The sequence below is a fragment of the Zootoca vivipara genome, chromosome 10 (assembly GCF_965207765.1).
Source record: "Zootoca vivipara chromosome 10, rZooViv2.hap1.1, whole genome shotgun sequence".
Classification (NCBI taxonomy): Eukaryota; Metazoa; Chordata; class Lepidosauria; order Squamata; family Lacertidae; genus Zootoca; species Zootoca vivipara.
In genome coordinates, this window is record NC_142593.1 from 61427096 (window position 1) to 61443103 (window position 16008).

The 16008-nt window shown below is 47.8% G+C and overlaps 1 protein-coding gene across 1 annotated transcript; it reads right to left on the bottom strand.

The window, feature by feature from the left end:
• Positions 1 to 1984: 1984 nt before the first annotated feature.
• LOC118077360 (C-C motif chemokine 19-like) lies at positions 1985 to 11493 on the bottom strand. Its single transcript, XM_035100993.3, has 4 exons — positions 11283 to 11493; positions 9885 to 10008; positions 5862 to 5958; positions 1985 to 4540 (listed from the first exon to the last, which is right to left on the bottom strand). The coding sequence occupies exons 1-4, from the start codon at positions 11359 to 11361 to the stop codon at positions 4517 to 4519; spliced, it is 324 nt and encodes a 107-aa protein (XP_034956884.3). The 5' UTR covers positions 11362 to 11493; the 3' UTR covers positions 1985 to 4516.
• Between the last annotated feature and the right edge of the window lie 4515 nt (positions 11494 to 16008).

The following is a 16008-nucleotide window of genomic DNA, read 5'->3' on the forward strand; positions in this document are numbered from 1 at the left end:
TCCCAGGGATATGGGGGGGCTAAGCCATACACTCACAATTATACAATGCAGGCAATGCAAACTATAGGATCAGATCTAGCTCAATAACACAATTGGCAAATCTCTCTCCACAGTTGAGCATTGGAATATTGAGGACAGATAAAGGAAAGTCCTTCTTCATGCATAGTTAAACTACGGAACTCACTCCTGCAGGGAGCAGAGATGGCCACCAACCCAGCTGGGTTGAAAAGAGGATTAGACAAATTCATGGAGGAGGAGAGGGCTATGGAAGGCAATAGTGGCTCTGTCTCAACAGCTGGAGGCAGAAATGCTTCTGAATGCCTGCCCTTCAGAGCTGGGGCAACACATGGGACTGGGCCTTGGCAGCAGCCTCTCCTCCTAGCCCATAGAGCCATAGAGAGGCCATGGAGAAGAAATGGGATGTTCTCTTGCAGCCACTGCAGCCACCGATTACAATGCTCAGAACAAGCGCCAGCTCACCCTCCTGTCTGATCTTGGCTGCAGCAGCACCACTGGAGGAAAAAGGGGCATTTCAGCATCAAATCAGGAGCTGGGATGGCTTTCATAATTGTGGACTGTCCCTGGAAGATTGGAGGGTATGGGAGGGAGGTAAAAAGGTAAAGGACCCCTGGACGGTTAAGTCCAGTCAAAGGCGACTATGAGGTTGCAGCACTCATCTCTCTTTCAAGCCAAGGGAGCCGGCATTTGTTCACAGACAGCTTTCCAGGTCATGTGGTGCTTCTGGTGCAACAGAACACTGTGACAGAAACCAGAGCGCATGAAAATGCCATTTACCTTCCTGCCACAGCAGTACCTATTTATTTACTTCCACTGGTGTGCTTTTGAACTGCTAGGTTGGCAGAAGCTGGGACAGAGCAATTGGAGCTCACCCCGTCGCGGGGATTTGAACCGCCGACCTTCTGATCAGCAAGCCCAAGAGGCTCAGTGGTATAGACCACAGCGCCACCCACATCCCCCCCCCCCAGGATATGGAAGTGGTGACCTACTGAACCCATTTCAGGAAACACAGGTGCCCTGTGGCACTCGCTGGGCACCTTCCCTCAAAGAAGTACTCCTAGTTCTGCAAAGTTTTAAGTTTTCCAGGCACTCAAACCACAGCATATTGCACAACTACCGGTATTTAAGAAGAAAGGTACTTTCCCCTGGGTTTCGGCACCCTTGCCACTTGGAATAAGCTCCTTGTGCCAGCTTCACAGATGTGCAAGGGATCAGTGATGTTCAGAGTGACACTTTGCCTTGCTGTAACACTGACAGAGCCCACCCTGAACGTAGATGTGCCAGGAAGGAGATGAAAAACACCCGGCTGAGGCAGGGGAGGTGGGAGATTCATGCTCAGACATGTACACACCCCTACATTGCTGATATATATACTGTACTGTATATATTTCTGCATTGCAGGTGGTTGGACTAGACGGGCCTTTGGGTCCCTTCCAACTCTACGATTCTATTATATTTTTAAAAGTTAAAAGCTGTTGAGGGGAGGAATTTAACACTTTCCCTCAACATACTTTCTCTAATCTCTCCCCCAGGTTGGCACTTTCCCTGTTGGGCAGTGGGGGGGCAGGGGTGTGAGAGAAGAGCAGCTGGGGTGGGGGGTGTAATTTGGTGGAAACTACAGGAAGGGAGAGGGATATTCTTGTGCTCAAATCCTGCTTGTGGGGTTTGCACAGGTGTCTGGCTGATCACTGCTAGAAGAGGAGGACGGACCCTACAGGCCACTAGCTGGATTGAGCAGTCTCTTCTCACCTTCTTATGTTCATGAAGGTTCGGAAGGGACCACGATGGCCGTTGTGTCTGTCTATTGCGCTGTGGATGCAGAGAATCCTCCGGCCACCGCACCCCTCCCAGGCAGCCTCCCAGACTCTGTTTAGAAATACCGTAGTTTTCTGAGTATAACACTCCCCTCTCAAGCAGCCCCACATGAAGCAGGTACTTTCATTTTTTTCCAAATGAGACACAGTAATGATCATTCCCCTTTTTTATTCGTGAATTTATAGAGATTGCAAGCAGATGACACAATGGAAGGAAATTTGAATTACAGTACATTTGTATTTGACACCCATGAGTAGATACATGTAGGACAACCTCAAAGGGAAGACAGAAAAATAGAGAATAACTTGAAACCATGCAAGTGGTTCTGAAAACACGACTGATTAATTAATCCATAATTTTTTAAGAAGCGCAAAGCGTTAGAATAAGATGTCCTCACCAGTTAATCAGGTTTCAAATGAAAGCTCCCAGTTACTTAACTTTTTCCGAACTTCCCAGTTTTGTCATTCAGATTTCTAATTCAGCATTGAAAATCACATTTTGGATGTGGAGTGTTTGCATCCATCTGGTAATGCCCTAGCCTTTGTTCATATCTTTTGATAGTTTGACTCAGCTGTCAAACCTTCGTTATCGCTGCAAGTGATATTCAAAGGCAGCCTGGTAAATACATTTTTAAAAACGTCTCTGCTCTGCACTGCCATGGAGATATATTGGGTTCGTTCTAAGCCACACTTCTGGTTCACAATTGGCCTAAATTGAAAGTGAACTCAGAATCCTCAGCAGTGAGTAAGGGGTTTTGTAGCAGGTGTGCAGGCTGGCAGAAGAGACCATGTGTGCCGGAGTGATCTCTGAAGACTGGAAACAGTTTCAGATGTCAGTAAGGCATTAAACACTGAAATCCCAATAGCATTGGAAACCCAATATCAACTAGCTAGAAAACATTCAGCAAATATTCAAGGAATCAGACAACTTCTAGAAAGGACGAACAGCAAAATTCACAAAGGAGAAGTTCAAGGAGCGTTGGAGAAGCAAATTCATCCCAGATCTGCCTTAAAGTTCCTGTTTTGTGGTTACGAATGTTGCATCTGCCTGGAGTTGGGGCTTTGTGCCCTATCATGTGCTGTTGTCTTTCTCATCTCTGTGTTTCCACTATCTTGACTGGCTGCCCTGTTGCATCATTGTGAGTTTTCCTTTCTTTCTTTTGCCAAATCACACCACCAAGATGCTACAGGGTTCCTCGCAGATATGTATAGTAATTTTCTTAGCCTCGAATAACAGGCTATTTGTTTTGGCCGATAAAACAGAAAAGGTTACCTTTGGGGCACCCAGATTGCACGCATGATTGCTAGCCTGGACCTAATTTCCATTACGAGGTATTTTTAAAAACATGCACAGAGGCAATTCCAGGCCACATTTTAAAAAGCCAAGGGTTGTTCTGGCACACCTAAGACGCCCAATGATGATTCTACAACATACCCACATTGCTAAGCTGGCCAGTGTCAGGAGATGATGGGAGTTGTATTCCAGCAACATCTGCAGGGCCACAGCTGCCCCAAACTAGGTTTATACCACTGTTCTGCATTCTCCTCCTCTTCTTTGCTCTGTCACCTTCATCTCTTGCAGCCTCGTAATCCTTGACTGAGCATAATTTGCTTGTTCCTTAACCCACCAAATGCACCACCAGCGGCACAATTTCCAGATTTCAGAATAACAAGGAAACAGCCCAAGCAAAAACTAGCGACACTGAAGGAGACCCCTCTGTTCCCTGAAGAGCAGTGAATGTGGCCAGATTGTAGAATCATAGAATCATAGAATCATAGAATCATAGAGTTGGAAGAGACCACAAGGGCCATCCAGTCCAACCCCCTGCCAAGCAGGAAACACCATCAAAGCATTCCTGACAGATGGCTGTCAAGCCTCTGCTTAAAGACCTCCAAAGAAGGAGACTCCACCACACTCCTTGGCAGCAAATTCCACTGCCGAACAGCTCTTACTGTCAGGAAGTTCTTCCTAATGTTTAGGTGGAATTTTCTTTCTTGTAGTTTGAATCCGTTGCTCCGTGTCCGCTTCTCTGGAGCAGCAGAAAACAACCGTTCTCCCTCCTCTATATGACATCCTTTTATATATTTGAACATGGTTATCATATCACCCCTTAACCTTCTCTTCTCCAGGCTAAACATACCCAGCTCCCTAAGCCGTTCCTCATAAGGCATCGTTTCCAGGCCTTTAACCATTTTGGTTGCCCTCTTCTGGACACGTTCCAGCTTATCAGTATCCTTCTTGAACTGTGGTGCCCAGAACTGGACACAATACTCCAGGTGAGGTCTGACTAGGAAGAAGGCAAAGCAGGCTCTAAGGTGGCTCAAAATAAAAATAAAAATGGACCATCTATTAAGACAGTGGGAAATTTTGAACCTCAGGGAACTGGAATTTGTGCATGAAGGTGTGTATAGCAAACAGCTGGGAGCTTTTGCAACTGGTGGGGTCTGAATCAACTAACTCGAGATGGGTATTTGCAAACGCAAGAACACAGCAGAAAGGCTTTGCAATAGTCTAGAGGCAAAGACCCCCCCATTTCCAAGGGGGCTAACTAGCTGAATTGCAGGAGCGCAAAGAAGGACCTCGCTGGATTAGATGAGTGGTCCATCTTGGGGAAATGCAGGCATTGGACGAAGCTGATTGCTTGAAGCTCCTCCTCTGGGATGCAAGGGGGTCAGCCGGCCATCTAGAAGGAAAGCCAGGATGACCTCTGGGAGAAGAGGGAAAGCAGCATTAATGGATCGGCCACCCCATCCTGCCAAACTCAGCTGCCACCAAAGCAGCAGCATTTCTTCAGGTGGTTGTCCCACCCAGGGGGAAGGGCTCAGCAGGACAGTTGTCACAAGGCCCACCACTGTATACTGACAACCAGGGAAGCCAAAACTGCTTCCATCAGCAGAATTGGCCCTATTTTGGGTACCACCTAATCCCCATTCCGCAACTGTAATGACTCAATCTTTCAGTGTGGCAGCACCTGCGTTTTGGAATTCCCTGTCCATTTGATCTCAAGCAGGCACCTTTACGGGCTCTTTTTGGCACCTGCTAAAAGCATTTGCATTTTGACAAGCCTACCCAGATGTTTGGCAGGGTGATGCGAGTCTTGGGTCTTATCCACACGTCTTCTTTTCCTGTTGCTTTCATCCGAGGAAAACCACTCTATAGTGTTTAGTCGGAACAAACAGCCATTTGGGTTTTCTCCGGATTGACGTTTATTCCGATTTAGCACTAAAGAGTACATTTTCCCTGGGAAAGGGGTGGGACAAGGGGAAAGCCACTTGGAGCTGGGCTCTCTTGGCACAAGACAAGAAGAAGTGGGAAGCAGCCCTTAATCTGTTTTCAGTCTATTGTCATTTTACATTTCTGAATGTTTCAAATTATTGCTGTTCTTAGTGGTAATTTTATCGGTTTATCTTTTTTTGCAAACTGCTTCGAGGTGTTCCTTTTACAATCCAGCAGTGTATACATTGATGAAATAAAAACAAACAAACAAACAAGACTTTTCCAGACCCAGTTTCTTGGCTTTGCCGGGACTAATTTTGCCACCCCTTTCCAGCCCCACATTCATTGATGTCACACAGAAGATGGAGGAAAATTGTTTGCTGCTGCTCCAGAGGAGGGGACCTGAACCAATGGATTCAAATGACCAGAAAGGAGATTCTGACTAAACTTTCTGACAGGAAGAGCCAGTTGACAGTGGAATGCACTCCCTCAAAAGGTGGTGGACTCCCCTTCCTTGGGGGATTTTAAGTAAAGGTTGAGTGGCCATCTCACTTGGAAGAGTTAGTTGAGATCTCTGCATTGTCAGGGGTTGGACTAGATGACCCCCGGGGTCCCTTCCAACTCTACAATTCTGTGATTCTATGACCCTGCGATCCCCTTGCAACTCTATGCCTCTATGACCTCGAAGGTTGGTGGCTTGTAAGAGAGGCTGCCATTTGAATCCATTGGTTCGGGTACTGCTTGAGACCTCAAATAGATCTCGCAGCAGTCATGCCAGGGCAAGAAAAGGGTGACTAAAAAAGACAGCTCACCCTGTTATGGTTTCGGCGGTTCAACGTCTCTTTCAGATGCTTCACCCACGGGGCATGGGGAGGGGCACAGAGGTTCCTCCCTCTGATGGTGATGAAACTGGAAACACAAAGAGCAGGAAAAATTATGAGCAGACGACCAAGATGCTTCTGCCATGTTAGTTATGCCTCCTGTTAACCCCCTCCTGTTAACCCCCTGAAATATCTGCATTGTGTGGTCTAAAGCAGTGGTCCCCCCCCCTTTGTATAATTTTTATTATTCTTTTCTGCTTTGCATTTTAGAATAGTCATTTAAGCAACCTTAAAATATCAATACTTCCTTTCTTCTTTTTCCATGGTTCATTTTGCATACCACAAATCCCTGCATCTTTTACGCCCATTATCACATCCATCAAACCTCATTTACACTGTTGAATTTATCTTAATGCTGCCAACGTTTTCAAGTGTACACAATTCCCCCCCCCCACATTCAATAAGCATTTTCCAATCTTCTTTAAACAAATGTTCTTCTTGTTCTCTCATTCTATATATTAAGTCTGCAAGCTGCGCATCTTCCATCAGTTTAAATTGCCATTCTTCTTTAGTTGGGACCTCACTCGTTTTCCATGGAGGTATGGTAGTGGTCCCTGAAGGGGCAGTGGGATTACCTTGGGGTTGCTAAGAGGCAAGAGGGTGGCAGTGGATCACTGGATCAAGTTCACCCCTTTCATTGAATTAATTAAACTAATTACAGGTAGGTAGCCATGTTGGTCTGACGTAGTTGAAAGAAAAAATTAAAAAAAATTCCTTCCAGTAGCACCTTAGAGACCAACTAAGTTTGTCATTGGTATGAGCTTCTGTGTGCATGCACACTTCTTCAGATATTTCTTCAGATACCGTACTTCTTCAGATTAAACTAAGTAGCTTTAATTGGATTTTGAATAGATGTGCAATTAATTGTTACCGTTTCGCATTTTCTTGCGTTATTCTCTTCCTTAGTGGGTCATGCGAACCACTATTCTGAACGATGCTTTTCTATGGGGTAATTCTATGGGCTTTTTTATGGCACTGGGGATAAATAAGTTTGGGCACCACCAGAGATCCATAGGCAACAGTTGCCACATTGCCCCCCCCCAGGAGGCAAGGTGGGGCCAAATGACCTCTTTCATGCTTTCTGGTTCTGTGGAGCCCTTTATCGGTGAGAATCCCTGATTCAGTTGCCTGGGGAAATGGTCCCTGCAACTCAACACTTGCCACTTCTTGAAAGCAACCTAAGTTGCCGTGATGGGATCTCGTTCCACCTCATTTGCGCAGCCTGGCATCGTGCCAGGGAAGTGGCTGTGAACGGGACGTGTTAGCTGAAGTTTGTGCGATGTTCTCTCAGCCTCGCTTTTGGCTGCAAGCCACAGACCACAGAAGTTGTTTGATTTGCATGGAAGTTGATCCCATTATGTGCCTGGATAGTAGCAGGGGAAGACTGTGTACACCTGAACTTTGCTCCCTTTGTTTGCAGCAGGAGGGCAGAGGAATGGAAATGCAACAGATATTTCCTTTTTGCGAGTTTAACAGAGCGTGGAATGGGTTGTAGCGATGTCAGGTTACAAGAAATGCAGGACTCCAAGGATTGCAGGCTCTGGGACTGCAAAGGAGAGGTTTCTGGTTACATTGATCGTCCCAGACAACAGACACTTCTTAAGCTACCGTAGCTGAAAACTCCTCTGAACTTTGAATTCTTCCCAAGGCAACCCTTAAGACAGTAAGAGCTGATCGACAATAAGAGCTGTTCGGCAGTGGAATTTGCTACCAAGGAGTGTGATGGAGTCTCCTTCTCTGGAGGTCTTTAAGCAGAGGCTTGACAGGCATATGTCAAGAATGCTTTGATGGTGTTTCCTGCTCGGCAGGGGGTTGGACTGGATGGCCCTTGTGGTCTCTTCCAACTCTATGATTCTATGATTCTAACCCTCCGCCCATCTCAAAGGAGGACTGTGAAGTCCTGATTTAATATAAGACTTACTATACTTTGTAGGCCCAGAACGAGAAGTCAACTCATAGTAACTGGAAACAACATTTGTCATTACTACAAAGTCAACACAATGTTACTTCATTTAGGGTTTCCACATAGGATGCTCTTGCTCAACAGCCCATGGTTGGCAACTACGGTAGATGGGACAGAGAAGGAGAATGTCTTCTGCCAAGATTCCCCCAACTGATACCCTCCAGCTGTTTTGGACTACAACTCCCATCTGTCCCAGCCAGCTAGTGCTGATGGGAGTGGAAGTCCGCAGCTTCCGTAGAGCATCAGGTTGGTGGAAGTTTGACCTATCAGCTGCCGTTTGGGTCTGGGATGGCTGCTTAAGAACATCAGAAGAGCCTGTTGGACCAGGCCAAAGGGGCCCAACTAGTCCAGCCTTTGGCTCCCACAGTGGCCAGCCAGGTGCCCCAAAGGGAAACCAACCAGCAGAGTTTGAGCCCAAGAGCCCTCTCCCTCCTGCGCTTTCCAAAAGCTGTGCTGCTTCCAACTGTGGATGCAGAGCATAGCCATCCTGCCTAGTGGCTGCTGCGTGCTGAGAGGAGGAATTCCGCAAGCACATAAAGGAATGGATGTGGGGAGAATCCTTTGTTCCTTTCCCCACACCTGGCCATGTGGGAATCATCTGAACATATCAGGATCCCAGCCATCTCCCTCATGGGCGTTAACTAATCCTCCATGCCAGGTGGGCTGCCATCTCCCCCCAACCCTGCAGCAGCTCCAACCTGACCCCCAAGCTGTGTCCTTCCTACGAGGGAAGGCGGAAGCTCCAGGCCGTTCCCACAGCAGACACTTCGTCCTGGAGGAAGCTGCCACGGGCCTCTTGCACACTTGGCTGCTTGGCCAAAGGTGAACGGAGGCGTGAAAATTCAGCACCACCAAGAAAAGTCACTGGAGCGGAGGAGATGTGGAATGGAGATAAATGGGGGCCAGCAAGGTCTGCAAGAGGGCAGCCAGGCAGGTGCGAATGGTGCGCCCAGGACAAGAAACATATGCTGTCACCAGAGTTAGTAGGCAGCAAAGTTAATTGAGCCATGGCGCATCGCCTCTTCTGGGGTGTTCCCACCGGCTGCAGTTCCAGCCCTTTCTTTTCCTTCTTAGCATGTTGGACCTCTGTTTAAAAACACCCAAGGAATCATAGACTCATCACCAAGGGTCATCTAGACTGACCCCCCGGCAATGCAGGAATTGCAGCTAAAGAATCTCTGACCAGTACTGGAGTTACATATAAGCTAAACAAGCTCTAGCTTAGCCCCCCCCCAAAAAAAATAGAAAACAACTGGTGTGTGCATGCACACCAAATCTCATACCTATGACAAACTTAGTTGGTCTCTAAGGTGCTACTGGAAGGATTTTTTTATTTATTTTTTTGACTACATTTCCAAAATATAAGATCAAAAACAAATAACATAAAACCTACATACAGCAACAGTGTTTTGTGTTGTGTAGGCTCCTGTGATGTAAGTCATGGGCCCCGCCTGCTAGCCTGCTCCCTAAAATTGTATTTCAGTTCAACAATTACTTTGATAAAATGCATATTTTGTTATGTGCAAACGGCTTTAGATCCTATTAGGTCCATAAATTACCATATAGCATATATCCAACAACAAAAAACAGCGGCAGTTTGTTGTTGACAAAGGACAGCTGGACATATAAAGGGCCCCATGACCTTCAGGAGCTGAGGGCCTCATCAAACCTCAATCCGGCCCTGCCTCTGACAGAAGGCCACCCAAAAACCTCCCATTATACAAAGGGGGGGCCCATCGCCTTCTGAGGGAGTCTGCTCCACTGCCGAAGGCTCTCACCATCAGAAGATCCTTCCTAATGTATAGTCAGAATCTCCTTTCATGTAATTGGAACACACTTCACCGGGTCCTACGCCCTAAAAAGGCTTGTGTTCCAGCACCTGTTTTCTTCCTCTCTCTGATTTGCAAGGGCACCCAATGATCTATGTACACCCTACCCCCTCCCTTTTAAAAAGTCTACTCCTGTAATGCAAAGTAGGGGCCACAACCTACATCACAGCCCGGACTGGGCAGCCGTCTTGAACATACTGGTCCTGGTAATCTTGGACAACTTTGGCAGGAATGGGCCTCGAGCTGGTTCTCACGCAGCAGTCCATGACCTGATAATCACCAGAAACTGAGGAAAGGAAAGGAAGGGGGAAATGAACATGTAAGGAAGGGGAAACGGAGGGTCTGCCCTTCTCTCCGCTCACTTTGCAATCCAGGTTAGAGAAAGAGAAGCGCCTTGCTCCAAGGCCCCCTGTGGCCCCTTCTCTGCCACAGCAGGCACAGCCCAGCCAAAGCTGGCAAGGATCCCATCTGGCAAGTGGGCAAGTGGGCAAGGGCAAAGGAGCAACAACATCTTCATCCATCAGGTCAGCTTCCTCCGGAGGGAACTGGCTGCCGGCACCTACCGACCTGCATAGCCCAAATCTCCAGGGTCCTCTGACTACAAGGTGATGGTAGCAGAAGCAGAGGCCAGTCTTGTGGGACATGGCAGCAAATATAAGGCAGTAAACATGAAAAGGGGTTTGCAGAGTCTGCAAAGGGTCTTTCCAAACTAGACATGCTGCCATTAGAATGGCAAATAGTATTTATTCCTATTTCAGAAAAGGTATACACTACTTGATTGTTTAGAATAAGCCTCAAAGAGGTTTACAAAGAGAGCAAAACCATAAAATTGTCAGTTAAAAAAAACACCATGAAAGCAACTCTGCAAATCATTCAGAACATTAAATCAACGTTAAACTAAATGTAGATTAAAGTATATTTTACATTATAGATTTCTGGACAGACTTCTCTAAACAAAAATGTTTCAGCGGGTGCTGGAAAGGGCAAAGGGAAGGTTTTTTGCCTGATGTCAATTGGCAGGGAGTTCCAGAGCGTAAAAGATGCCACACTAAAAGATCGATTTCTTACAAATGAGGAAGGGGTCTTGTGTGACACCTGCAGCAGTGCCAGTTCCGCTGACTGAAGCGATCAAGTGGGGCAGGGCAATCTTCCAGGCCAACTGGTTCTCAAGTTGCTAAGGGATTTAATACTAAGATCTTGAACTTCGCCCGGAATCAGTTTAGAAACCAGTGCAGATCTCTGAGCACAAGGCCTCCCTCCTGTCAGCAACTGTGTTGCAGCATTCTGCACCGACTGCAGCTTCCAGAGCAAGCTCTAGTGAAGACCCACCGTTTGCCAAGGAGGAGGCTTAACCGCTTGGGGACGCAGCCCATCATTTACAGGGAGCCAGAGAGCATTGCCAGGGGAAAGCTTGAGTGCCAACTTCAGGGCAGTGGAATTCCGGAGGGAGAGAGGAAGAGGAACGGCTCCCCTACCCTGGAGATGCCCTGCTGAAAGAGCTCCTGAACGTTAGACCCAGCAGTGTGGCAGCCCACAAGGGGAGAAGGTGTTGTCTCTTACCCTGCTGGGTGCTCAGGACGCAGAGAGCCACCAAACCAAGGATCCAGCAGAAGCCGTGCGCTGCCATGCCTGCTGCCATGCTGTGGGTGCCAAGGATGCTGCAGAGGGGGGAAATGACCCAGCCAACCCCAGGGTAGATGATGCTCTAGTGTGGAGCCAGCTCCCGCCTCTCCTATTTATTGAGATCCCTTGCTCTCGTTTTCACTTTCTTGGTGTGAGTAACAGAGGAATTCCCAGGGAACCAGAGACAGAGGTGAGCAAGAAGAAGCTCAGGCAGGGCTTGTGGCCTGGGCACTGTGCCAGGAATGCCAGCCTGCTGCGGCACCTGAGGGCTTGGTCTCTTTCCTCAAGTGACACAGCTTCAGTCCTTTGGCATGTGAAAGGGCTCTTGGGCAGAGGGAGGTAGAATCACAGAACTGTAGAGTTGTAAGGGACCCCCAAGTGTCACATAGTCTAACCCCCTGCAGTGCGGGAACCACAGCCGAAGGCAAATGGCCACCCAACCTCTGCTTAATAACCTCCCATGTGGGAGAGCCCACCACCTCCCAAGGGAGTCCATTCCACTCTCAAACAGCTCTTACCACCTGGAAGTTCTTCCTGATATTTAGTCAGAATAGTCCTACCCTCCAGAGCAGGAGAAAACAAGCTTGCTCCATCTTTCATGGGGCAGCGCTCCAAACTCTCAGTCGCCTCTTTTCCAGGCTAAACATACCCAGCTCCTTCAACTGTTCCTCATAAGGCTTGGCTTCCAGACCTTTGATAATCTTGGCTGCCCTCCTCTGCACATGCTCCAGCTTGTCAATATCCTTCTTAAATTGTGGTGCGCAAAACTGGACACAGTATTCCAGGTGAGGTCTGATCAAGGCAGAATAGAGTGGGACTAGACTTCTGTTGATGCAGCCTAGAATAGCATTAGCTTTTTTTGCTGCTGCATCACAATGTTCTCATGTTCAGCTTGTGGTCCACTAAGACCTTTAGATTCTTTTTGCACGTACTACTGGCAAACCACCTAGCAGTTTGAAAGCACGTCAAAGTGCAAGTAGATAAATAGGTACCACTCCGGCGGGAGGGTAAACGGCATTTCCATGTTTCTGCTCTGGTTCACCAGAAGCAGCTTTCTCATGCTGGTCACATGACCTGGAAGCTGTATGCCGGCTCCCTCGACCAATAATGCGAGATGAGCGCCGCAACCCCAGAGTCGTTCATGACTGGACCTAACAGTCAGGGGTCCCTTTACCTTTACTGGCAAGCCAGGTTGTCCCCCATTCTACATTTGTGCAGCTGGTTATTCCTGCCTATGTGAAGAACATTACTTTTGACTCTCTTGAAATTCATTTTGTTAATTTTGGTCTAGTTGTCTAGTTCTCCAAGACTAGTGCTACAGAGCTGTAATGGGTGCTGGTAATGGAGCTATAGTTCAAATGATGGTGGGATACTGGAAGGATCTGTTTTGCCCTTTGCATTGTAGGGTTCCAGTCAATTGCCATTTCGGGGTGGGATCCAGTCACACTGTCGAATTATGGCTGATTTTGGGAAGCCTTGTGCAGAAAACTCACTTCCTCCAGAAGATTGTACTTTTTGCAATGAGGAAAGTGATGGGGGAAATGCTGGGAAATGGGGGGGCGGGTAATGCAGCGCATAGTTAAACTAGGGAACTCCCTCCCACAGGAGGCAGCCATGCCTCCCAACCTAGATGGCCTTAACAGAGGATTGAACAAATTCATTGAGGAGGAGAGGGATATTGAGGACTTCTAGCCGGGATGGCTATGCTCTGCCTCCACAGTCAAGGCTGCAATGCTTCTAAATGGCAGTTGCTGCAAAATGCAGGACAAGAGAGGGCTCTTGTTCTCAGCTCCTGCTTGCGGGCTCTTTTTATAGTCTCATGTTCTTCAGGTGCATGCGTGCAATGAGAGGGAGGCCATTTTGCAAACTAGACCACAGCAGCCACTCTCTGGTCACAATGAAGATGTTCAAGGAACACCGTTTTATGTTCTTAACAGCATCTAACCTCCCCAGAAAGAGATGAGAGTGGATGCTCAATAAACACTTTGTCTGGAAGTCCCCAGGGCTGCATCAAGTAAATGTTATTCCCCACCCATGTGCAGTGCATTTCCCATCATTTACCTTATTGCAAAAAGTCTGATTTGGGATGCAAGAGCATCTCTTTGGGCAAGTTCTTCCCATCACCTTTAATTGCGCAACCTGCATAGCGACTGTCTGGAAGTGCCCTGGGTTTCTCCCTTCCTACCTCCCTATCTCCTGCTCAGTTTATAGACCTAATTCTGTGCCTTCATTCACCATTTCCTCATAAAGAAGCTTTGAGCTCCTCCTGGAACATCTGGCTGCTTGTGGGAAAGGGAGCACCAAGGAAATCCAAGTATTGTCCCAGAGAGTGAACAGAGTCCCTTCCCCATACCACAGGAGGGGGTGGGGGACTAACCTCTAGGTGACCAGAAAGCTTCCTTGGCCAATGATGGGCTCTCAATGCTGGGAAGATGGAGGTGCTCTGGGGTTCCCATGTCCAGATCATTGATCAATTGCCTGCTTTTGGATGGGGACTTCCCCCAAAACAGCAGGTTTGTAATCTGGGTTGCTTAAAGACCCAGGTGACCTCAGTGCCTAAGAATGCCTTCTACCATCTTGGGCTGGCCGTGTCTGCACCAGGAGAGCCTGTCCACACTTCCACACTGTTGTCTAATCACCGGTAACCTCCCGGCTGGATTGCTGCAAAAGGTCCTTTATGTGGGGCTGCCCCCTGAGGTTGGTCAGAAGCTGCAGCCAAGGCAAAATGCAGTGACTGACCTGCTCACGGGGGGAGGGTATTGGCAGCAAGTTATCTTACTGTTGGAAGAATTGTGCTGGCTGCCAGTTGGCGACCTGGCTAAGTTCAAGGTGCTGTTTTGGGAGGATAATGCCCTATGCAGCTTGGGACTAGGATACCTGCAATATCGTCTCTGCACTCGGCAGGTGAGTGCATCTTTTCAGGAGGTCCATTCCTTTAATTTGGAGGCACCGGCCCTTTGGAACTGCCTCCCACTTGAATATTAGATGGGCACCCTCTCCATTGACTTACTGCAGCCTACTGAGGCTTTTTCTCTTCTGACGAGCCTTTCACTTGTGCTGACCACAATGTCTGCAACTGACATTACAAATACCCTTTTTGGCTCCTATGCAGCCTTCTAAAAAAACATGTGCAGAAGAAGAGAGCCAGTGTGGTGTAGTGGTTAAGAGCGGTAGACTCATAGTCTGGGGAACTGGGTTCACTTCCCCACTCCTCCACATGCAGCTGCTGGGTGACCTTGGGCTGGTCACACTTCTCTGAAGTCTCTCAGCCTCACTCACCTCACAGAGTGTTTGTTGTGGGGGAGGAAGGGAAAGGAGAATGTTAGCCACTTTGAGACTCCTTCGGATAGTGATAAAGCAGGATATCAAATCCAAACTACTCTTCTTCTTCTTCTTCTTCTTCTTCTTCTTCTTCTTCTTCTTCTTCTTCTTCTTTTCAGAGGAAGCTGCTCTTCCTCTCCAGCAGAGAGACTTCTCCAGGTGCTGGATCCCCTTTTTACATGAAGATGCCAGAAACTGAATAAGTATGTGCTCTACCACTAAGCGATAATCCCTCTGCCCTGGGAACTACTGATGGCGGCGTTAGCTGTGATTCCCACACTGCTGAGGGTTGGACTAGACAAACCTTTGGGTATCTTCCAACTCTACAAATCTATGATTCTGTAATGAAGGGAAAAAATGGAGTTTCTTCCTGGCAATCTGAAATACTGTGACCAGGAGGTTCAGCAAATCAGCCCAGTCTGCTTTGCTTCTTACATCTGGAGTCTGCTTGGCTCTATCCTGAGACTAGCAACTCGTCACAGCAGTTCCTATCTCTTTCATTTTTTCTCAATCTGCAGCATTGCACTGCAAACAATTTCTTTTCACAGAATTCTGTACCCCTCCCTTTCCAGAGAAATCCCCACTTCTCCAGATGTTTGGGAGAGGGGGGTTGAAATACTTTGAAAGAAGGTTTCAAAGTGAAATTGAGGTCCCTTCCCCTTTTCAGAGATGCACTTCTTCCCATATTGCCCAGCTGCTCGAGGGCAAGAGGTTGCACACCCACACCCAAACACTGGCATTTAATCTGTAGTCCTTCTGACGTTTCCATGAAATTCTCAAGAAAGAAAGGAAAGGTGAGAGCCTCTGAAGAGCAGGTGTGTGTGCATTTTTGCAGAGCCAGAAGCCCACCAGCCAAATCCCACTGTGAGTTTCAAGTGATGCGGGGAGCAGAGAAGGAAATTTACCTCTTCAACACCAGGCTGGATTGCCTGTCTGTGGAACATGCTCTGGTAGCAGCAGCAGCACTTGAGATGCTACCAGAACTCAGGTCAGGTCTTGGGAGACTTCCTAGAGGCTGCAGGGTCCATCATCACCAAGATGAGAGGAGGATTGCACAGAACTGCAAGACCTGTGGCTTCTAGTGGTTGGCAGGGTGAACTAGGTGGCCTTATTATGCTTGGCACAGACCTACACTTTTTGAGAAGCCAGAGGAGCTCTGGTTTCGGCAAGGTGTGGGGCACCCATATTTCATCTACATTCTGCAGTGGCTTCCATCTGCTTCCTCTGCCCACCCCTCAAGGTGGAGTCCTACCCCCCCAACCCAAGGTGGAGGTGCTTTTCTGCCCAGAAGAACAACAAATCCCCAAGTAGCTACAAGAAGTGTGTCCTGCTGTTCTTCTTC